Source organism: Dermacentor silvarum, chromosome 6, assembly GCF_013339745.2.
Source record: "Dermacentor silvarum isolate Dsil-2018 chromosome 6, BIME_Dsil_1.4, whole genome shotgun sequence".
Lineage (NCBI taxonomy): Eukaryota > Metazoa > Arthropoda > Arachnida > Ixodida > Ixodidae > Dermacentor > Dermacentor silvarum.
In genome coordinates this window covers 113,498,866-113,522,409 of record NC_051159.1, presented here as the reverse complement: position 1 = coordinate 113,522,409, position 23,544 = coordinate 113,498,866, and the positions used below count along the sequence as shown (strand labels likewise).

Sequence of the window (23,544 nt, the reverse complement as noted above, 5' to 3'; positions counted from 1 at the left end):
CACTGAGTTACCGCGACCGGGTGACGCCTCCGTACTACTCTGTTGATGAATACGAATACTTAAGTATTAAGTATAAAGCGTTTACTTCGCAGAGCGTAAAAGAAACGGCACTACTGGTTCCGACGTCATACGACGCCTTCCGAGTGCAGCCGAACGCCTGGGTCATCGCACAATTGGACTGGGCTTGTGCTAACACTATTTACTATACTTCCTACACTATATGATGCAAAGATTGGTTCGTACACGTGAAAAAAGTATCATCCGACACTATGCGGTATCAGCGTACCCTTCAGTACCAATGAGAAGAAACGTGAATTCGCATATTGTGCGGACAGTGCCTTTTAGCAAATAAATGGTTGTCTGTCGTAGATGAATGAGTATTTTTACAGATCAGGCTATGGAGTTGTGAAAAAAATAAATAAGGTGTTTAGCTTCGACATGAATGCCATATCAAGAGTTACAAGTGTGAGTGGCTTATCTATAGGGACAATTGAGTGTCCTTTCGCACATGCATTTTTCATGTCGCTGCACTGTCGTGCTTCTTAACGAAGATTTCTCGTCGGGTATTGCGCATTTTATTAACAGGAGCAGACGACCAGTCAGGGCTCGTACACACGCATAGTCACAGTGGATTGCCCCAACCCGCCGTCTTGATAAACTGACAACGTCTCCAGTGTAAACACATTTTCGTATGTTGTGGCAAGTACATGACTCAAAAAAGATGTTTTACAGCAAATGTTTTGCTGAGCACGTCAAGCATTACGAAATGTCCTTCACCAACTGGAGTTTCGTGGAAGTGCAAGGCACCAATGCACTTCGAGCGGAATATCTTAAATACTTCCATCCACTTTTTATCCGATTGACTAACTCGGTGACCGATAAGGGTTGCTCGCTCTTTGAGGCTAGCCGCTTCCTGTTCGTATAAAATCGTGCGTGACAAGCGTTGGGCCCCATGCTCTTTTAAGTATTGCAGTATTTCCTTTCGTTCATCACTCCCTTGCTTGAATGGACAGCCCACATGTGTTCGTTGCTTCTCGAATTGAGCTACTAAGTCTGGGCTGCTGTGCTGAGCATCGAGCTGCTGTGCTAAGGTAACAGGGTTCGAAACCAACCATCGGACCAACTTGGGTGATTGAGTACGTGCCAATGTGTACATATGTGAATCGAAGAACCTCTTTCACGCTGACATGGGTCACTGTGGATGCGTGACTGGGTATAGGCACCTCTGTTCGAAGAAAATATTCGACGCCGACTTGGATCTCTGAGTCCATATCGGTCTTCAATGAACCTCTCTGATGCCAGGTTGGGTTAGTGGGTATGCGCCAGTAGATGTGTGCCGCTCGTCAATGAGCGTCTTTGACGCCAACTTAGGTTACTTGGTACGTGCCATTGGGAATGTGCCGCTCTACGATGCCGAAAAATATCCCTGGGAATAGAGCCCACGTCACGAGGGTTCCTCAAGGACCGCAACCAGAAGCTTTAGCAGGCTACGCCACAAATGCACTGGCTATTGGTCGCTTTTCAAAGAGCGTCTTTCACGCCAACGCTTTAGCGAGCAGCACCATGAATGCACTTGGTATGTGCCGAATTTGAGTGAACCTCTCGCCAACTTGGGTCACAGTTTGTGTCACTGAGTCACTGCGGCAAGCGATGGAGCAATTCTCCGCGTTCGCACGCACCGGCGCGCCGTGCATTTCGGAGGCTACGCGCAGGCTTCGCAGCGGCGGCGCTAGATGTCGCCGAGTGTTCTTAGGGAAGCATGAAAGAGGAGTCCCGCTGTAATACACGCCTCGTACATAACTCGTTTCGACGGTGGAAATATACGTTGTGTCGCTATATTGATTCAACGCTTAACGCATTACCGTCGACAATCACCGCGAGATGAGTTCTGCCGAATTTTCTTTGGTATCGCGACCGATGCGAAGCCGCTGAAGCCACCCGACATAATGACTGCAGCATGTGGCTACGTCAGTTCCGTTTTTCTTCATCGGCGTGTGTGACGGAGAAAGAAACGGCGAATGAGAAATGTGTATGGCTGACGTAACGAAAGAAGTCAGTGCTTACCTTTGCATCCGAGTCCAAGCCGGAATGTATCCTTTTCTTTTCTTCGCTTCGAGTTCTGTTTCCTTTCGAATACCCAGCTTTATTAGTATAGCCCGCTGTTCCGTTTGTATCACCTGTATGTGTAGTTGAATTTTGTTCCTTGTATCCCCCTCACGAAAATGTAATTCATCGGATGACTCAGCGTCCACTCGAAGGTATCTGCCGCCGCACCGGTCTGCGTTACTTCAAGGGACTGCATTCATGGTTAAAGGACACTAAAGAGAAAAACAGGTTGAGCTGTATTAGTAAACAAAAAAAAAGTCGTTCTCATCATGAGAAGAGGCTTGGCACACTGTAAAATTACACCCTTAAAAGCGAATAAGAGTGTAAATCAATTTATAACTTACACACTAACACTCTTTTGAGTGTAAAACGGGTGTAAGGGCGTCCATTGTACATCGGTTTACATGCTCATTCATTTTAAGGGTATAAATTATTTTACAGTAAGCCAGAATAGGCCCACAAACAAAAGACGGATGGCGAGACCACCTTCAAGTTCTCGCACTAGCTCACTGTGACGTCATGTGTTTTTAGGGTGTAAAATATGGCCTACCTAATTCTTTATCTGTAAGATTGAAGTACGTTGCATTCTAAAAAAAAAAAGCCAGATACTGAACTTAGCAAGTTTTAAGAACATTTACTGAGTCACAACAGCTGAAAAAAAAAAAGAAACAAACAAAAACTAAAATTTGACGTCACATTGGCGTGATCAGCGCTATAAGATTTTGGCGCGAAAGTCAATAAATTTGAATTCAGCCTTCACTTTCTCTCTTCATATTCGACATATTACGGCAATACGAGGAAAATAGAGTTCTGAAATATTACCTTATCAGTCTAATCTCTTCGCTACCAGTGTCCACATTTGTGGGTAGTTTTGCTAAAGCCAAGCACTCCTGCATAAACCTTCCTGTTCGATACCAATGTCCATACTTGCAGACACTTTGTCTAAAGTCAAGTGCGCCTTAGAAAAAGCTCTGAGGCATCCAAATCAGGCGAGCTTGTCAGCCTACGTCATGGTTTGTACTGTTTACATAGGAGGGCGCCATATCTTGGCTGAGGCAGTGCTAAAAAAAAAAAAAGGAAAAATAGCTGTGAGCAGCTCAGGGAATGTTTTCACAACTTCTGTCTACATTTGTGGACACGTTTTTTTTTTTTTTTGGTTTCAAAATGTATTTTATGTCACCAATTTCCTGTAAGCTCTTCAAATAGTGTGAAATAACGTTTTAAACACAGTTACTCATTTCCCTCCCTACATTGCCTTCAGTATAGTGAAGAGGCTAAATTGATTTTGTGTTTCTGTCTCGTGCACATGAACACAGTTCCAAGGCAGTCACAGATAAACGAGGCTGTCGACGCCATTTACCGTTGACGATACTTTATTGTCTCCTTGCGATATAAACCTAATCGAGTGACTAGAAACATACAAGTATTATTAGCACGTTTGCAAATACAACATCACACACGGCTTTGGCACGCGAGTAGCAAGGAATGAAACAAAACGAGAATGCTCGAAAAAAGTGTTGCTATGCACACGCAATCCTCCCGATGACAAAAAATAAATAAAAAAAAACAACGTTCTCCGCGAAACACTGTGACGTCATATAGATGCGTCACTGTTTGCCGTCGCTCTCCCGCCACAGATGCGGTCGCTGGAGCTGTATAGATAAGATAAAGCAGCTCCCATACGCCTTTTCCTTTTTCCTCACGTAACCGGTGAATTGATCCCAGATAGAATGGAAGGAGGTGTCAAGAGTGGTACAGTGCACTGGGGTACTAGAAACGTTCTGTGTACTTGTTTTGTTTTTGAGCCATTACGCGGACTGTGCTTTAAGAATTTTCTCGGTGACAAGGTCAGTTTATATATGCAGGACTTCCACGTTGGAATGCAGACACTTCAATACTTGCAGAGGCTTCAATCACTTGCATTGTTAATCGATCAATTTTCAGGCTGCGATTGCATTAGGTGACACCTAATTTTTAAGGTGCGGATGTTGATAGTGCTTCTTTTATTAGCTTGGGAAAAAAGGAAATTAAGGTTGTCCATAGCGAGTGTGATAAGACCTTTCACCGAAGAGGATTTTAGAAAATTGCGACGACAATATGCGTCGCAATTGCGTCACTAAGCTTCACAAGGAAAGCAGTTACAAATATTCCCTGCCTATTCGGAACCATCCGAAGGAAATACATTTTTCAACTGTTTTTTTTTTTCTTGACAAAGGAAGTTTCAGAAACGTGCCCCAACATTTTCATTGTAACAGCATGACAGTTACTAGCTAATAATTGTCTGATTGAAAATTTTTTAAATAATTGTCTCAAGTCAGCTACATTTTTCTCCCACCGTTTGCTCGGCTCCGAATGATGTTCATTGCATTAGGTCTTCTCACATATATTAAAATGCATGCTGCAATTATGCGTGGTACAATACGTAGCACTTTGAAGGCGAGAAAATCGCCCACTAAGAAAAAAAAATCTTAATTTCAGCGGTATGTTACCCCGCAATGAATAAAAGTAGAACCTTGTCATGTATACGAATGGTGCCAGGTGGCGTAATATGAGAACATTGCTAGTTTTTCTACCCGGCCTCTGGCAGACATTCGAATATTAAATAAGCGTCCAAAGTGGTTAAATTGGGTACTGCTGCACTTGATATAACTGGGAACAACAACCCACACCGACAAAAAAAAAAAAATGGCCGGAATAATGTTACTACTTTTTTTTTTCTCCCGATTCTACTCTATTGTTACCATCTACCATTCCTTAGCGTCTGATTATTGTGATAACGTGGGCAGGGTGGCGGTCAGGCCAGTGTGCAAAGCTGAAAACGAATAGAATCGGAATAATATTGTGGCATTTTTCCGGCCATATAGATTCGTTAGTGAAAACACACCACGCGCACTTTTCAACTGCAAGTTTCTCCTGTACCAGACAGCGTGATACACTGTGCAACATGACAAGGGAGCCCAATCAAAGCGACGACGTTAGGCCGGAAACCAGCACAGCCTATACATCATATACCCACTGTAACTTCTTGTCGCTCCTGTGAAGATAAAAATCGGTGAAAACGTGACATTGTGAACAACGGGGTTTGAAAACATGCTGCGCGAAGTTCAACTCGCACCTTCCTTTTGTACAACGGCTACGCCAGTCAACAGAACTTGTCCTGTGGCGCACAGGAAACATCATGCTCTGTAGCGCTCGGATAACGTCATCGTGAACTTTGTGTATAGTTTGAGGAGGTGTGCATTTACGAAGCAGTCAACAATGCACGCCCTAATGAAGCGAGGACGGAAGAGCGTTCGTAACTTCTATACTGTCGCGCCGGTGAAGCGTAAGTTACGAATGTTTTTGCCGCCGGCGCTGCTACAGCGGTTTCAAGCTGTACTGCCAAATTATAAGCGAGTATTGTTCAGCCAAGCATTGATGCTCTCGCTATCTTTCAGCAGCCAGACGACAACGGGTTCGCGAATAAGACATAATTGGCTATATTTATGCAACTAAACACTGGAACACTGAGCGTGCACGCGTCATCTCATTCGACTTGGTGTAGCTTAGGCAAGTTGACACCATATGCGCACTTGGAAGCGATGTTATCAAGATGTTTCTGGAATGGCGGTGCTGATGAACCTCAGAGCATCTCGTGGCAAGAAAAACTTATCGCTTGTTCTAATTTTAAAAATTTAATTGACTAATTCTGCGTCTGCAGTACCATTTACACGCAATTTCGCACACAGTTGTCAATTTATGAGCGAGGCATGTTTCCTCATGCTTACTGTATATCATCGGTATAACGTCGTGGTCCTTCACTGCTTAAGAACTGCATATTTTCTGAGAAAGTACCAACTGCGATGCAACAGCTTATGTTGAAGGCAAGATAAGTCGACCAGACGCGACAAGAGGCGATAAAGTTAGCCACGTAATGCTATGTGTTCTTACGAAGCAGCCTCCCCTCGCACCAAGATCTACACTCTAACGGCACGTTCGCATTGTAGCAGTGTCGTAGTACAGCGGCAACGAGTTCGCGCACATACACACAGATAGTCTGACCTGAGCACGAGACGTCCTATAGATGGCTACACCAAGGATGTTCGCTATACTTACTTCTAAACAAGAAAGAAATTGAAAAAAAAATTCAGGGAGGCAGTGCGCGTGATTAATGTCTGTATCACGCGCTGGCAATTGTCTTTGTATGTATGTAGGAGAGCGGCGACTGTCCCTTCAGTGTATAAATGTGCTGCAACACCTTTACAAAGTGCCTCACCGCGATTGTCTAAACTATGACTAATCCGCGCCGTATTCGAGGATTATCTCCTTCCTGTCGCTCCGTTATTGTATGCACTGAGATCGTGGTTTGCTTTCAGCGATTTGTCTGGCAGCTTTGGCGCTGTAGGCGCCGCCTACTGTAGAACCACCATTTTATTTGTCGCCAGGCTCTGTGGCGTTTCGCGTGTGTGACAAGAGCTACATAGCAACGTCGACTCATTTTAGAACTGCCAGCGTTGGAAGCGGTGGCAGGTTGGCGATGAAACCAACTGACCAGCACTGGCGAATCAGCTCGCGATGTCGCTTATACTGCTCGCAATTCCTCGCTGTAATCTAACGCCGCGGCCAGTTCGAGCTAGCTTTCAATCTGTGGCGTGTGACAAATGGGCCGAGAAATGCAACGTGTACATAAATTCGGCATTTCAGGAAGGGTGAGCCGCTGAGAGTTTCGCGCTGCAAGCATCGGCGCGTCGCCGAGCTATATATAGACAACTGTGTACACCTCGAACGCGGAGAGAAAGCTTCCGGTCTCTGATCGGTCAGTGGCTGCTGAGTTTGGATGTCGTATAAAGTGGGGTTAGATTCGAACGTTCGTATAAAACGGGGGATAGTCTCCTTCGTGTGTAGTCTTGTGCGGAGGCCGCACGGGCTTCGTTCTCTGTCCCATGCTCGCCCCCACGTTCCGTCGAGCGCTCCGCGAGCGCATAAAATTATAGCGCGGTGCTGCGATGTCACAACGAGGCAGATCGAGGCCAGTTGTGTAGGAAACGTTCCTTGCGGTGCATGAAGAAAATCACAAATTGCTACCACCCTCATTCTTTTAGTGACTCTGGATAAGCGCGGCTGTTCAGAACAAGGAAAGAAAAGAAAACGTTGCAATTTCAGTCGCAGTTACGCGAAAAGAACATTACTGATAGCGTAAGAGAGAACATTGAAGATCTGAAGATGACAGCACGATAAAAAAGCCTATTGCCCCACATTCTAAATTGCGCGTTTGAATATACTGGTTGCCCTTGTTGGGAATTGCGCTGCTGTAAACTTTGCGTGAACAAGCTCATGTGCTTTTCAAACTAAATCGTAGTGAAGTACGCTGAAAATTTTTGCGCTGGAAAATGTCACTGCAAAGAATGGCGTTTTTTTTTTTTTTTACTACGCTTTCTTTGGCGGTTCTTACCTCTCAAAAGAAGTAACCCTCATTCCGATGCGGTTGCTGCACCACAAAGCACGACAAGCATAACTATACATGCCCACTTTAGCGCTTCTTTTTAAAAAATTTTTGCTAGCTGTGAGCTTGGTTTAATACTTGTTTTCTGCTTCGTCGTCACGCAACTATGATCATTTTTGCGTGCGCTTTAGGAGAAAACGTTCAAGTCAATGCTGCTCGTATTCCGGCTCTACCTATAGATCGCATTTTAATACAGGCCATAAGTATGTCTCTACCAAACACTGTATACAATCTCTACAAAACAAACTATCACCCACTGCAAGACGATCAAGAGTTGACGAAATTTCGTAAGATCTACATATGGTATCACTAAACATTGTCACACTGCTCACTCTGTCACACAATGAGTAATACCACTCGTCTTATCTGTACACGTTAACATGCGCGAATAGATTCGCCGCTTCCCAGGGACCATGAAAGAAGATCCTGCGTTTTGAACTGGTTTGAGCAATGCGTCAAAGTCGCCTAAACTTATAAAGCATTGCAGGGCCCGCACCTGTAGGAAAGGAGTAAAAAAAAAAAAGTTTAGTGTCCAGTTTCTTGCGCACATACACTCAGTGAATATGAATTAGAGAGCTGCTGAAGGGTAATGCCTGTTTTAACCATGCTGTCACACACGAGATGCTTTCGTGATTTTAGGCATGTTCAACTTAGTGCTGTGGGCCATAACAGCGTATTTTGTGCCTATTCTCTCCTTGAAGCACCGATTCGGGAATTTTTCCACTCTCCCGCCGATATTCAGGTTGACATTAAAACAGACCGCTACATTAAGACGTACATAGTTCTGGTTAGAAAATTGAGCCAATGGTATTGGTATTAAATGCGCCAGGTGTGTCTGTGTGAAGTCGTGAACGCCGTTAAAGGTGTTTGAATGACTGCTGACGCCGGTGGGGTATGGTTTATGGACTGATAACTTCTTGGAAATTGTTGATGTGTTTTGCGATACCTCAACGTTTGAAAACGTTTGTAGGTTATCTAGAAAAAGAGAGCTCAAACAAATCGAAATAAACAATAATACGTCTCGCAGCCATGGAAATGGTAGAGATTAGCGACTACTGAGCTTCACAGCGACTGCTAAGCTAAGTACTGAGCTCTTTATCTCGCACAGAACTCCAATACTATATTCGAAGTCAGAAAGTATTATGCGGTCTCACGAATGTAAAGAGTTCAGCACTTAGCGTATTCTTGCTGCGACCAATAACATTCACGACATCCAGAAAGTCGTAACTACCGTTTCGAAGATAAAAGGTGTGCCGTCCAGGCTTTGACAAAACACCGAGCACTCTCCAAGTGTTAATAAACGCAACTGCGTCACGTTTAGTTTCAACGCTTCATTCATGGTCCCTTCTGTGTTCTCTATCTTCTCTTTTCATCTGCACTTGGAGCGCAAACACCAACGACACAACGAAAACACAATACATGGTCAGACAGACACGCGGTAGGTTCACTTTCGACTCGCTGTCGCGTGGACTGAGCAGTGCTACACGAAATGACTCACCGAGAGGGAAAATTAAGAACGAAAGACAGACAGAAAAAAAAAGAACAACTCCGTAGTGACGGCGTCCGTCTTTCACACTGCCGCCTTGACCCACTGGTGGCTCCAGTCAATGGAGACGGCGCCGTGTGCGGGTTGGCGTTGAAGCCGAGACACCACGCCGCTGCTTGTTTGGCGACTGATGCCGAGTTGCTTGTCTGTCTGCCGAGTTGTCGAAGTCGGCGCTTCCAAGGGTGCCCTGTACGGGCCGAGCTTCGTGCAACTACACGAGAGTTCGATGCCACAACTGTTCTCTCTAAAGATAAACGCGGACGCCATTTTGAGCAACGCGTTTCACGTGTGCTCCGTGATTTCGTGTGGTCAGCGGTGAAGAATGGGTAAGAGATGATGAGGATGAAAAATTTCGCACTTCGCAGAGCCTTTTTCATCCCCTCAAATCAAGCTATCGTTGTTCGATAGGTTGACTTTCTGGCATCGTGGAATAAACGGTGCGCGTGGTTAGAATTTGAATAGGGAAATTACAAAAAAGAAAGAATAAATTGGCTTCTTTTCCGAAGTGAAAATACCTTTTTTTTTTTTTTTTTCAGTAACGCAGTTACAAGTGCTACCCTATAGGACTCTGCTGTGAAACGAGTTTGTCTTTCTGTTTTGTCACAGCTGCAGTTAAACAAGACAGTGTAACTTCCAATGCATTCTTGCTCCTGCTTTGATTAAAGAATAATCTCGTTAAGAAGATGAAACACGTTGAGCCTTCACAGTGGACAATGGTTCAAAGTCATGAAGGAGTAAGTGACTGAGGGATTCAGTGAATGTGACTTGAGGAAGTGAGAACAACTTGCCTGTATAAAACGCACGGCACGTACAAATAAGCGACAGGCATCAATGCGATTTTGAGAGAACAGGAAAAAAAAGAAACTGATCAGAATAGGAAGGTTGACTATGCAGATTTGTAAGATAAAAGCTTGAAGTTAAAATTAAACTCAGAAAGAAAAGTAAGAAGACGAGTATACGATTATATCGTGTGAATCCCTGCGATAGCGGGAGATGGGGATGATTTCTGACAGGTAGCCAGTGTGCTACTAATGTTCCAGTTCTCCGCCGCTGCACACGCGAAACCAGGTTTGGTCAAGCTATACATGTATTCCGCACATTCCTCGTCTGAGGCGACGAACCTCAGCTAAACCGCGAAGCATTTCGCGGCGGTCATTTCCGAATCTTCCCGACGTCGTCCCGTAACAGGAACGAGCATCTCCTGTGGCGATTGTGGTGGTGGTGGCACTCAGGCCATCCATAGGTCAGGGCCAGGCGGCGGGGTCAGCCGACGGCCACCGTCGGTGCGGTCAGCGTCGCGTTGTCCGACGCGAACGCTGTGGTCGCCGTCGCCGTCACGGCGGCTCCCGTCGTGGTGGTGGCGGCCGTGGACGTCGGAAGCCGGAACAGGTTTTCGTTCTCTTTCCTCACTGCGCACGAAGGAGAGAAAGGGAAAGAGGAAGAAAAACAAAGAAAGATTGCGGCTTTAGTTACAGTGAAGATGTAAGAGGGGTAAGCTGGTGGGTAAATTCGCCGTGGCATAGCACCGCGTCAGTGACATAGAAACTGGCACTCCGCTGAACACGGCCACTTGTAAAATCATTCCTTTTAAGGCAATATTTGCAAATTCAAACGTGCGTCAGAGATGACTTAAAGGGGCCCTGAACCACTTTTTATCGAAGTGGCGAAAGGCATTTGAAGTGAATATCGGCTATTTCACAAATAATTTGCCACAAAAAGTACTTCAATGCGTTCAGCAGAAGCGGAGTTATTGGCAAGCAAACACAACCAAATACTTCAATGCCTTGCACTGCGAAGGCTACGGCGGAGCGGGCGTGGCCACAACGCTCCGCCTTCTAAATGTCATTGTGGCACGCAGTTCAAGTTTTATTTTGGATGTTAACGTAGACGCTACGATTTCCGATTTTGGTGCCTACGACGCGCTAAACGTAAGCCAAACGCGGTTTTCCTCAGCGAGCCGCAGCGCGCTTATAGCCTATGGACTTGTGCCGGCATCCCGTGGCGGCCGCGCTATCTACGCTACGTAGCCGACCGCAGCTACCAATAGCAGAAGCGCATGAAAATCCACATTATTATGAAATAAAGCGTCCAGAAAAGAGTGAGGAACATGGCTTCTGTTGAAAAGTGACCGTTTGAGAGAAAGGTGAATTTGCGCACAGCTTGCGAGCTCCACGCACCAAGTAGAACAACAAAACTTGGCTGAGATATGATCACAGTAGCGTGTGCTACCCGCGGACTATGTTATTTCACCAAGCCCGAGGGGTGGTTCAGGGCCCTTTTAAGTTCCAATACCACTACTAGTAGCCTTTATAGTCAAAAACACTCTTGCGCGACAAAGAACAGCGGCTTCTTCAAAGTTCGTAAACTAATCAAAGGGAAAACACTACTCCATCCGCCGATATCTTCGATAGATCGAACGGGAACGAAACCCTAACTGCTGCGTCTGTCACATTACAGAGAAAATATCTCACACATTTTGCGTGTTCAATTTGAAGTTGATTTATTTTACCACACGGAGTACAAAAGTGTGCCCTCAATATCCGGCTGAGTGAAGGACCACTCAAGTTTACAGTAGACCATCTGAACTCTGGCCCCTTTTCGAAGGGAAAGACTACAGGCGCATAGAGACGGGTTGACCATGCCAAACGCGCCATAATATTCCTGCTGAACTTTGTGAGACGGGCTTGTAAGCTCGTCTTCGGAACATAGTATGTGGTATGAATAAGAAGGTATACGAAATGTTTTTTGTACGAGAACGTCATACGTTAACGTCTGTGTGACCATTGTGCGTCGAGTACGTGTATAGTGCGTCTACCGAGTGTTGGACAACGTATTTATAGTTCATTGTATAATAGCCTCTAACTGCTATCTACCTCTCCTTTCCCTGTCTCTCTCTCCCCCCTTATTTTTAACGCGGTGAGTAGTAGTAGACTATATATAAGCACGTTCTTGTGACTGACCTCCCCACTTTAATTTTCTCTTGATTAAGAGAGAGAAAGAGAAAAAGGTAAAGGAAAGACAGGGAGGTTAACCAGAGGTTATCTCCGGTTGGCTATAGCCTGTACCGGGGGAGGGGTAAAGGAATGCGAAAGGAGTGAGAGAAAAAAATAAGTAAAAATAACGAATAAAAAAAAGGAAGGAAAGAAAAGAAAATGACACACGCACACAAAGCAGAACTGTTTCTGTGGGCACTGTCACGCAGTCTGCGAAGGCGTTCTCGTGTTGCATAGTGTGAACGTTCCATCCTACGTAACACAGTGCAGAGTCACAATTTGTCACTAAGTCCGGTGTCTTTCAAGTAACGCAGCAGTTCCTTCAGGGCGGCTCGCGCCGTTTTTTGTGTAGGCCAGTTTCCAAGGATGTTCTTTTCTGTTATTGGGCGTTTGTCCAGTTGATCTATCGTCGCTGAGAGCGCTGCTCTCTGCAAGTTGAAACGAGGGCACTCACAAAGAAGGTGTGCGATTGTTTCATTACACCCGCAGAATTCACAAAGTGGGCTATTGGCCATTCCGATAAGAAAGGAGTACACATTTGTTAAATGCTACTCCAAGCCATAGATGGACTAGAAGTGTGCAGTCCCGTCGTGGAAGGTTGAACGGAATACAGAGCTATAAATTAGGGTTCAGGGCATCCTCCTCCCCAAAGCAGACGGTGAGTCATATGATGATGATGATGATAAAATGTATTTATTGTAGGATGGCTCGAAGAACTATTATGTTCATACTATAAACGACGTGAATGTAACGCGACAGGCGTGATGCGTGCACGAGTATACACCTGTGGCCCCTAAAACAGTAAGAAATTATGATGTACACACCAATTATATGGTGCCTTCTTGCACAAACACGAAAGGCTATGAGCCCGTCATGAAACAACATGAAGAGAGAGAGAGAGAGAGAAGGGCTAAGTAAATACAGGGCGGTTAACCAATACGAAAACACACGCGCGCACGCGCGCGCCCGCACGCACGCACGCACACACACACACACACACACACGCACACACACACACACACACACACACACACACACACACACACACACACACGCGCGCACACACACGCACACACGCACGCACGCACACACACACACACGCACACACACCACACACGCACACGCACACACGCACACACACACGCACGCGCGCGCACACACACACGCACGCGCACACACGCACAAACGCACGCACACACGCACACACGCACGCACACATGCACAGACACGCACGCACACACACACACACACACGCACACACACACACACACACACACACACACACACACCACACGCACGCACGCGCACGCGCGCGCCGCGCAACACACACACACACACACACACACACACACACGCACACACGCACACACGCACACACACGTTGCAAATATCGAGCAGGCAGCGTGTGGTTCTTCTGTTTACCTCCGCATGCCGGGTTTCGTAGCACGCTTGCGCTTACTGTTGTATTCATTCTTCTTCTTCTTTCTGGGGTTTTACGTGCCAAAACCAGTTCTGATTATGAGGCACGCCGTAGTGGAGGGCTCCGGATTAATTTCGACCACCTGGGGTTCTTTAACGTGCACTACAGCGCAAGCACACGGGCGTTTTTGCATTTCGCCTCCATCGAAATGCGGCCGCCGGGGCCGGGATTCGATCCCGCGACCTCGTGCTCAGCAGCGCAACGCCTTAGCTGACTGAGCCACCCCGGCGGGTTTGTATTCATTGCACTCGGTGTAGCTATATAGTAGCGCTCGTAATCGTATGCGAGCACGCTTGATTCGTTCTGGAGATATGCACGATGCGGAGCACTGCTTTTTATTGACGTCGACTTGTTCAAGGAACGTTCCGAGCCATCCTTCAACATACATTTGATGTGGCATAGATTCTCAACACCCAAACCCTGGTCGCGCCTATGAAACACGTGTATAAGAGCCTCGACGAGATCACTGGTATTTGAAAGTTTTCTGGTGCGTTACAATGTATATTACTTTTATCACTCTCAGGCGTTAAACTGTTAAGAGTTAGTCTCTATACTGTATCTTGAGAGGGCTCGCTTTGAGGAAGCGAATTTTTCCGAGCATTTCGTTTCCAGTGAACAAACAGCAACAAAAAATGGTAAAAGTGAGAAGTATGGAAGCGTCGACATGAGGCATTCATCATTTTCAGCGACGGGAGCAATGCAGTGACCATAACGAAATGAAACCGGTAAACGAAATATCAGCATACATCTAGAGATCGTTGTCATCGACAGCAGAGGAGCCGTTGAAGTGGGTCGTGGGTCTACAAGTCTCCTTTTTTTTGCCCCCGGTTCTCTTTAGTTGCACGAACCAAATGGCACAGAGACGGCGGCGATGAAAGCCAGCTGTCGCAACCACACTTTCAGTTTCGCAGGACGCTGCTTCTAAGCACGGCTATGCTCAGTTCCTCGCGAGCGCTAACTGTGCGCGCTTTACGGATCGTCGTTTCTTACGTTTGTGCAACGCCAGGGCGTGTATACTGTCCGTCAGGGTGCGCCACTGCAGCTTTGTCCCAAACGGATGACAGACAGCTCCGAAGGCTTTCGCCCTACCGCTGTTAGCGCAATTGACTCTCAACAGCCACGCGTGGATGTTGCTATATAGAAACTTCCACTAGCCCTCCCCCCTATACCCTCCTTGCCGACCCTGCTGAAAAGGGAGGCGGCAGCAACGGCGGCAAATCAACGCAGCAGCTGTTCAGACCCACACCCCTCGCTCTCACCCCTTCCCCCAGCCCCCTATACACTCCCGACCTTACGGTCTCCGTCAGAAGCCAAACCTCGCTCGAGTACTCACCCGCCTCTATTGACCTCCTGTGGGGGTCCTGGCCACGCACGGTTGCTCACCGCAGCCTCCCTTCTTTTTTTTTTCCTGCCCTCTCGCCCTTTCCCACCGGCTTCCCCGCAGAACCTGACCGACCCGTATCTCTCCCCACTGCCAGCTTTCGTATTTAGCCGATCATTTCGGTTTTCTCCCGCAGAGACTCTCGTGTATTTGCTTTTCGCCAGAGAAATATGTTTCCTGCCCTGCGCGAAGCTGCAGAGCTGGGCGCACTGGTAACGGCGAAGGGGAGGACCCCATGCGAAGCTGAAGCTGAGTGACGCTGAATGAGCGACTTCGTCGATGCCGCTCAAAAGACCTCTCCGCTGCCTTTACGGTCGCTTCGTGCGCCGCGGCTCCGTCCATTCAGTTCTGACCACGACGAGTCAGCAGTGGGCTGATAAGGATTATGCAAGCGAATGACTCGCGAAGAGAGTAGAATGCAGTGACCAAGCCTTTACGAAATTTCATGTGAACGCAGAATATGTTACCTTGAGTCGGTACAAGTACAAGCATCAGAGAACAGCGCTACTTTAAACCTGAAAGAATTGATATTAATCATAGCGATTGTCATATTAAGCTGAAAAAACAAATGATTCAAAAGCAATTATGATAACTATAATTACACTTTGCAGTTTGAACGCTCAGTGCAAATTCCTCACGTCTCTTAATACACTCATGTAGATAGACATGCAGTGGGCAAACAGAAAACAGTATATATAGCGTTTCCAGCTTGACTGTAGCGCAAGAACACCAGAAAGCAATGGCCTCACGTCCCATCGTGACGTTTCAGTAGCGGGACCAGTATTACAAAATATATTTGTAAGCTGTAGTGCTTCGTAAAAAGAGTAGGCGCCGCCTAATTGTGACAGAAAATATAACGTTAAGAAATGCTTTTTGTTCATTCTCCAAAACGAAACGATTTGTAAATTCAGCCTGAGATGTTTATTATAAGCGGCGTTATATTATAAGGAATTTTCACTAGGCTCCAGTTGAATTAAATTCGCATGTCTTCAGCTGACTGAGATGCGTGTCCTTCCGATGCCAGAAGAAGTGCACGGTTTGGAACAGAACTCCTAAATGAATTCTAAAGTTCATGTAGCTGCATACAACATTTTCGCGAAAAATGCCAGTTAGTGAACTAAGTTGACCGATTTACACTTTCACAATTCCAGTATTGCGGAAATATTGAAGCCTGCAACCACTGAATGGCAACCTAATCGTTGCAAATTACGATTATGCTGCAAATTTGGTGACTACTGTAAACAGTAGTTTCTGAGTTTTTTATGTGACATAAATTTGACTTTGAATGTTTCCTTTAAACTCAGCTGATTTGCTCTCATTCCACTGATAAGCTGGCTAACGAATGTCTGCACGTATCTTTTTTTAGAGGGAATCATAAATATAGTTGTATTTTTGACTAGCAAAATATAGTTGTATAATACAGTTGTATTTTTGTTTTGCAATTGACAAAACTCTTTCGCGCCCGTTCTTAGAATAAAATAAAATCTTTCTTACACCTTTCTGTTCTGTTTTCACAGGCATTGCGATTTTTTTTCTTCCTGTACTTCTTCGGCTCATCGAGCATCTCTCCGAATATTTATTACAGGTCTGATGCACACACCTTAGCTCTGATACCAGAAATTGGTTCAATTCTTCTTTTCCAGCCCCTTTCACAAGAAAGAGGAAACGGCGCCACCTACATGTTAACAAACGTTTATATCCTGCACTCGGAACCCAGAGCTAAGGGGACACCAGTGAATCATTTCGTTGTTTAATAACTCTACACAGATGGGAACGGCCAACCAATCAAAGCAACTCTGGCTGGGTAACTTTCTTCCTGTCAATGAATCAAAGCCACGCAGAAAATTATCCAGCCTGAGTGCCGACCCCCGCTTTCCTCTCACTCTCCTTCCGCTTCAAGTGCTCCCTGTCATTGCCACTTCGCGATTTTCCTTCTTTCCATTCAACCTAAAGCGAGAGATTTGGTGACACACAACGGAAGCGTCCGCCAGGTTGGCGTACGTGTGACGCCTGTGTCCGAGCGAAGAAAATCCGTGGGATAAAAGAGGGCTATTCGACAGGCTCGGCTTTTTCGCGCGAGAAGCGACGAGAAAAATAAATATTCCCCGATGCTGTGGCGATTTCCGAGATCTTCTGAATTGCAAAGCAGGGTCCCTGTCGTATCGAGAGGGCCGCTACTTGCCTGCCTCGTCCACAGCGTCTGTGCGTTTTGTGCGTAGGTGACTTATCGGGAGCTGCGTATTGCGTGGTGCGAGCACTAAGAAGACAAACGCGGAAAATTGGGCGAGTTGCTAGGCGTTCGTTTCGAGAACGGGGCGAAAAAAAAAAAAAAACATGGCGAATAGAGGAGGGGCGGAAAGGACGACGAGGATAGGGGTCATCGTTGTCCTTGTACTTTCTTTTCCGCTATCCTTTTGTTGCTTTGCTCTCTGCAGGATATCACCGAACAGGAAAACAGAAATAAAACAAGACATGCCTGCGTCAGGCCGGAGAAAATTTCGTTGGGCTGTAGCCTTGAACAGACCAGGAAGTGCTGCGTGAATCAACACGTGACCGTTTATACGAGAGACGTACGTTTGTTCCTTGCTTTGTGATTGCCGTAGCTAACGGCAGCAGCGATTCGTGAAAGTATATGTAAAAAGAAAGGTGCGCCAACTAGGAGAATCAGTTTATCTGGTCTAATTAGTATGCTTTGCGCTCGGTTCAAACCGCGGGCGCTTTGCCCATCGCACGACGACACCATATATGTTTTCCATCGGGCTTGTCATACCCCTTTGCACGTGCTTAGAGAGATAACATTTTGAGGGAAATGAAAAGCGACGGAACCCAAAATAAAAGGCGCACGCACGTGCACTAATCCCTCGTCAAAAGTTAAAATGTGTCCCTTGTCCAAATGCTGCAGCCACTCGCCGAACTTTCAACACTATTTTGACGAGTATTACGCTAGCAAAGCTACAAAACGTGCACATGCCAACTTAGGGGGATCCAGGAGATCATAACGATGAGCAGGAATTGCGTGCCATTTGTGCAGATAACACGCACGATTCATCTGTTCGTGCTGTAGGCGCGTGTTACCCACTACAACGCAAGTTGCAATGACCACTCACCCGCGAAATAAAGATAAATCCAAGAACGCCACGTCATTTTAGCTCAATATGTATCTTCGACATCGGTAGCAGAACATAGTGGTGAACTGTTTCCAAGGCTCAGTGCTTATATATGGTATTATGCGCTGCTGAGCACCAGGTCGCGGATTCAATTTCCGGCCGTGACAGCCGCATTTATATGGGAAGGGAATGTAAAATTGCTCGTGTGTCGAGCTTTTGGTACACGTTGGAGAACTCCGGGAGCTTATATACACTTTGGAAGTGAATGTATAGCCCCCTGAAGTTCGGCCTACGTTATGCTTTCTATGTGCTGCACGACTAAACGAAAAGAAGTAGTCGGCATTACCCTTGATGTCAACGTTGCCTAAACGCGCACGCAAGCCCACACGCCCGCACACACTCATCAGAATAAGAAAACAAGTTAGAGTGTGTTATTTTTAGATTTTTTCATATATATATATATATATATATATATATATATATATATATAGCCTTCATTATTTGCGTATCACTATGTGAAAGGAGTAGCCTGCGCCAATTAAGCGCGCCAACATCTCCTATAAACATCGCATAGAAAAAAAAGGGACCGAATTGGTCTTTGGAACAGGCATCTCTCCATACCACGTGTGCTGCTTTGGCCCGTTAAGAATCAATCAATCAATCAATCAATCGATCAATCAATAAAAAAATAAGTGCCTATCCCGTCACTGTGATCAACCAGTGACGGAATAGTCGTTGTATACATCTGTTCGTAGCCGATTTTCTTTTCCTAGCGCGATTGGTTCATCATAACTTCAAGATAAGGGTTTTGGAGATTTTTGGGCTTTGCAGCATAGCTGGGCTGAAAAAGAAAGTATTTTACAAAACTTTTTCTCTCGAGCAACTCGGAAAAAATCGGCGTTGTTCAATCCCGAAATGGAAGCAAAGGCCACCGGCCAATGGAAAATAGTTGTTCGAGCGATACACGTTGGTAAGTTTACATATTATCCCGAACAGCGTAAAATGCCAGAAGAGGAGTGGTCAGCATCAACCAACACCGACGAGCGAGCTACAAGCAAACACTTTCATCACATCATCTTCGCACACACGAACAGCTTTCGAGCGTTTTAGTTTCAAATGGCTCATCGCGATGACTTTGGATACACAAAGCAAACGACACCGCAATGGCTACTAGAATGCAGGAGTCTTCTTGGAGTGCCCCGCGTTTTAAATGCGAAGCATTTCTTGCCGGCGGCTCTGTCTGTTGTCCCGCGTCCCACATCCCCACAGCACATGCGCGTCCCCTCCCCCTCTCTCTCCTCTCCTACGCTCCCCCTTTCTCTCCTCTAGGAATACTCTACGGAGCGGCGCCTGCGTGCCACACCCCCGCAGCGCATGCGCGTCCCCTCCCCCTCTCTCGCCTCTCCTACGCTCCCTCCCTTTCTCTCCTCTAGGAATCCGGAGCGGCGCGCTCGACAGGTGGTGCGACAGCTGCATACTCCGCTGGGGGCGCCACGGTAGTTCCGCGGTATGAAAATGACGGAGCGCGCGCGCCTCATTCTCTCTCCTGTGCAGCGCCGCGATGAGCGCTCGGGCCGCTGCCGCGAAACCATCGCCCGCTCAAGCTAACCATCTCCCCGCTGCTTCGCATCCACACATGGTTCCCTATAGCTGGAGATCGAGTAATTTTTTTCAAAGCTCTCAGATCCCACCGAATTAAGTGGACCATTCCAGCAAAGCAGGCACCACAAGATACATATTTTGCAGAGGGCCGTTTGCGCTGTCACTACCGTCTCAATTCTTCCTGTGTCAGCCTCTTTTTTTTTTCTAGCTGGCTTCATACTGGGCCCAAGAGGAGAAGGAACCCGCGTGGCCTAGGTCAGTTGTTACAGTTACCTACCCTGCCCCCGTTCCCTCCAGTCACGGGAGAGCACGTGGCAGATATCAGCTGTTACAGTTGCCCTCCCCCTCCTTTCTCCATTCCCAACCACTATACTTCCATTCACAGCGAAGCGTAGAAACAGGTCATGCGTCCTTCATGACACCACATTGTAGAGAGCGGGGCCCGATAGGAAGAATAAAACAGTTTAAGGCTGTAGATAACACAGAAATAAAAAAAAAAGAAAAGAAGGCAGAGAGTTTAGGAGAGGGAAGTTAACAATGAAAAAAGCAAGATGTCAAGTTTTTTTTTCTTTTTTTTTTGCGACGACCAACTATACGCACATATAAAAGGAGCGAAGCAAGAAATAAAACAGTTCGAGTCAACGAGCGTATTCACGAGTCTGTGAGAGTCGGGGAGAACTGTGACATGGTGAGAAAAAAGAAATAATAATAATAAAAAAAGCGAAGCGAACCAAAGCTGTGGGGGCCGCGGGTGGCCATATGTTCTGCTTAGGGATAGCCAGAAAACCATGGGAAAGAAAACAAGAAAAGAAAGTGAGACAAACGAGCAAATTCATGTGTGAAAGAAACAACCGCACAGGACGTGAGCATGGTTGGACTAAAGTTAAAAACTGCAGAGGGAACCCAGGGCGGTCTTGGCGACCGTCCATGCGATTCGCAAAAGTTCAGCGGCACGTTATTATTTGTTCGCGAGGAATGCATTCATACAAGAGTCGAAGGGAAAGAATGTCCGAGTGTGACTGCTTATCTAGAAAGAGATGTGGTATAAACGGTATGTTGGATGCGAGATTCTATTCTGCGAAAAAAGGCACCCAAAGCTTCATCCAGAACGCACGAAAAAAAGAACTATAGAAATTATTGTGCCGAGCAGAGACGGAAGAACACTAAGAGAAATAATTCACCCGAAAGGCTGATTGAGACGTTGTATTGTCGTCGAGCCCTTTCATAGTTTTGTACCGTAGGCCCGAGCTAGCATTAGCAAAAGTTTTCTGATGCCAGAATCAGTGTCCATTCTACGTCATATATATATATATATATATATATATATATATATATATATATATTTGGGAACTACAGTTATCAGCGTTCGAATGTTGACGAGGCCTGGTTGAAAAATAATGATGAAGGAAGACCGGGTCTTTAGCGTCCGCTGATTACGGTTCAAGCGGCAACCGCAAGAAGCTCGCGCCATCTTGACTTCGATCACATTAAAAAAAAAAAAAAAAAAAACAAGCTTTCAAATCCTACACACAGATCCCGACTCATACGCACATAGAGACAAGAAAAACGGACGAAGATGACGCGGTCCTTTATACGCCAGATGAAAAGTCGCTTTCACAGAGTCCCCCGTCTCACGCCGATTGGAAACCGCTTGATAAAATACAATTTCATTTCGGTCAAAAGATGCGGCTTCGATTCCTTCACCGCGATGGGGAATTGGAACGCGGCAATAATACAAAAAGGAAAACGAAAAAAAAAAAGATGCGCAGCAGATTTTCAACTGCGTACAAGGACAGCGGCGGCTGTTTTGATACGAGACGCAAGTTATTGCGTTTCGCGTCTTACGTGACTCCTTTGCCAAGAAACCGCGTGCGCGCTCCGGGCCAAGCTGGCAAGTCCACACAGCGCCGCTTCATTTTTTACGGTCAATCACTCCGGGACCACGCAAGTATATATAATTCTAGTCGATACTTCGGCTTGAGCCTTCCGCAAACAAATAAATAAGTAATAATAATTTTAAAAACCTGCCCCATGGCAAGATGCATGCGTGCAGGGTTTTGTTTACTCATGGTTTTGTGGGATGTACGTGTACGATTCGGAAAAGATCTGTTGCCCGCTTAAATTTATAAACTCTGAAACACAAAAAATCAAGGAGGCTTTCAGCGTCTGCAAGCTCAAACTTCAGTGCTTATAACTAATGCTTGAAACAAATCCACGACACAGGCTGTGCATTAAAGTGGTTCGTAAGAAAAAAAAAAAGGAAATATTGGCTATTTGTGACAAGCCGCCCTGCCGTTAGCGAAGATGACCGGTCATGACAGACAGCTCTTACGAATACCTGCGAACTGTGCCCCTTGGAACCGTATATTTACAAGGGACACTGCAGAGGATGGTGCGATTTCCAAGATCAGCCGATATGATACAAAAACTCAATAGCGAACAGCGATAGAAGGTTTACACCATCACGTTTAATTATAGTTGCAACACATAATTCGCCCTCTTTTTTCAAAGGGCCTCAGCCAAGTCCGCTTTCTGACGCTCGTGGGCTAACGACCGTGGATGCAGATGTCCAGAAAAGGAAGTATGTTTGCTAGCGCAACAAGCTTAGAACCGAATTGTCGTGGGAGGCGCGACTCTCCGAACTGGACTTGGGAAGCCAATTGGCGACCCTCGACCAGGCCCGGCGCGCCGCAATAGCCAGTGGGGTCCTGGAAGAGGGGCTCCACCCACAGTAACCAAGCACGATCTTTATTTAAATAAAGTTGTTTCACTCTCTTAGACCCGAGTTACCGACGCATGTTTGCTCATGCGTTTTCACGTTTGTTTTGTTGCTTTTGTTCCACGTCTTTTATGTACACTTACAGGATGTCGCCTTCCGCTTGCAAATTTAGTAGTAGTAGGCCTAGCGTTTTTTTTCTTCTTCTTTTATGTCTGTAACTATAGTGTCAAAGCTTGTTGCGCTAGGAAAGCTAGCATTTCAAGGATATCACGCTGGCGTTTCACACAATTAATGCTTTCAGAGTACCGAACGTTGACAATAGTATCGAAATGGGCGAGTTGGTACTGGGCCATTTTGCCAAAGACAGAACGTGTTCGATTCTCACGAAATCTGCGCACACCGTGAACGTCGTCTCTACGATGTTCGCTCGCGAGCAATAGTTGGGAGACCACAGAATTGACAAATAACTTGCTAATGCAGTGGCCTCCCCCCCCCCCCCCCTCCTTCGCCCTCCCTTTAAAAAAAAAAGAGAGAAGAAAGAGAAAAAAAAGAAAAAAAAGGAGAAACTGTAAATTTCATTTGGGTATGCTGCCGGAGAGAGAGAGAGAAAAAAAAAGAAAGTAAAACGGATATTCCTACCGTATTTCCACAAGAAGCAAACAAAAACCATGGTCGGTGCAAAATAGTTTTAAATTCGAGGTTCAGTGAGCAGCCAGACGTAGGAATGAAGATCAGCTAGCGCGCAAGGAGCAGTTTCTGGTTCAACGCGCTGCGTTTTAAGAAATTGGAGACGATAACCAGATGACTTTTCTTAGCTTTTTTTCTCCCTCATCTCGTTTTACAAATGTAGACAAACGAAGTAGCCAACCATAGTTAGAATAACATATTTCTTAATATCACTCTTTCTTCTTTCTTTTTTCCTTCTTTTTTTCTTTCGGTACATGTAGAGGCGAACTGCGCCGTACGACACTCCAATAACAAATCCTATAGCGTTACGGATAGCAAAACGTTATGTCCAGGAAGTTTCAACGATATAGAAACGTGCCACTGTTAAATATTGCTTCTACTTCGCTAACTGCGTTGTCCTAGAAGTCTACCGTGAGACATAGGGCGAAATTGATCAGATTT

At 46.0% G+C, this 23,544-nt stretch overlaps 1 protein-coding gene across 2 annotated transcripts in view; it reads right to left on the bottom strand.

Annotated features, from left to right (window-relative positions):
- Nucleotides 1-7,636: 7,636 nt before the first annotated feature.
- Nucleotides 7,637-23,544, bottom strand: part of LOC119455855 (uncharacterized) — a 158,077-nt gene continuing 142,169 nt past the window's right edge. For both annotated transcript variants that reach the window (XM_037717368.2, XM_037717367.2), the window contains exon 2: nt 7,637-10,543. In XM_037717368.2, coding sequence (XP_037573296.1) covers nt 10,398-10,543 — 146 coding nt within the window. In that variant the 3' untranslated portion in view covers nt 7,637-10,397. The remainder of the gene's footprint in view (nt 10,544-23,544) is intronic.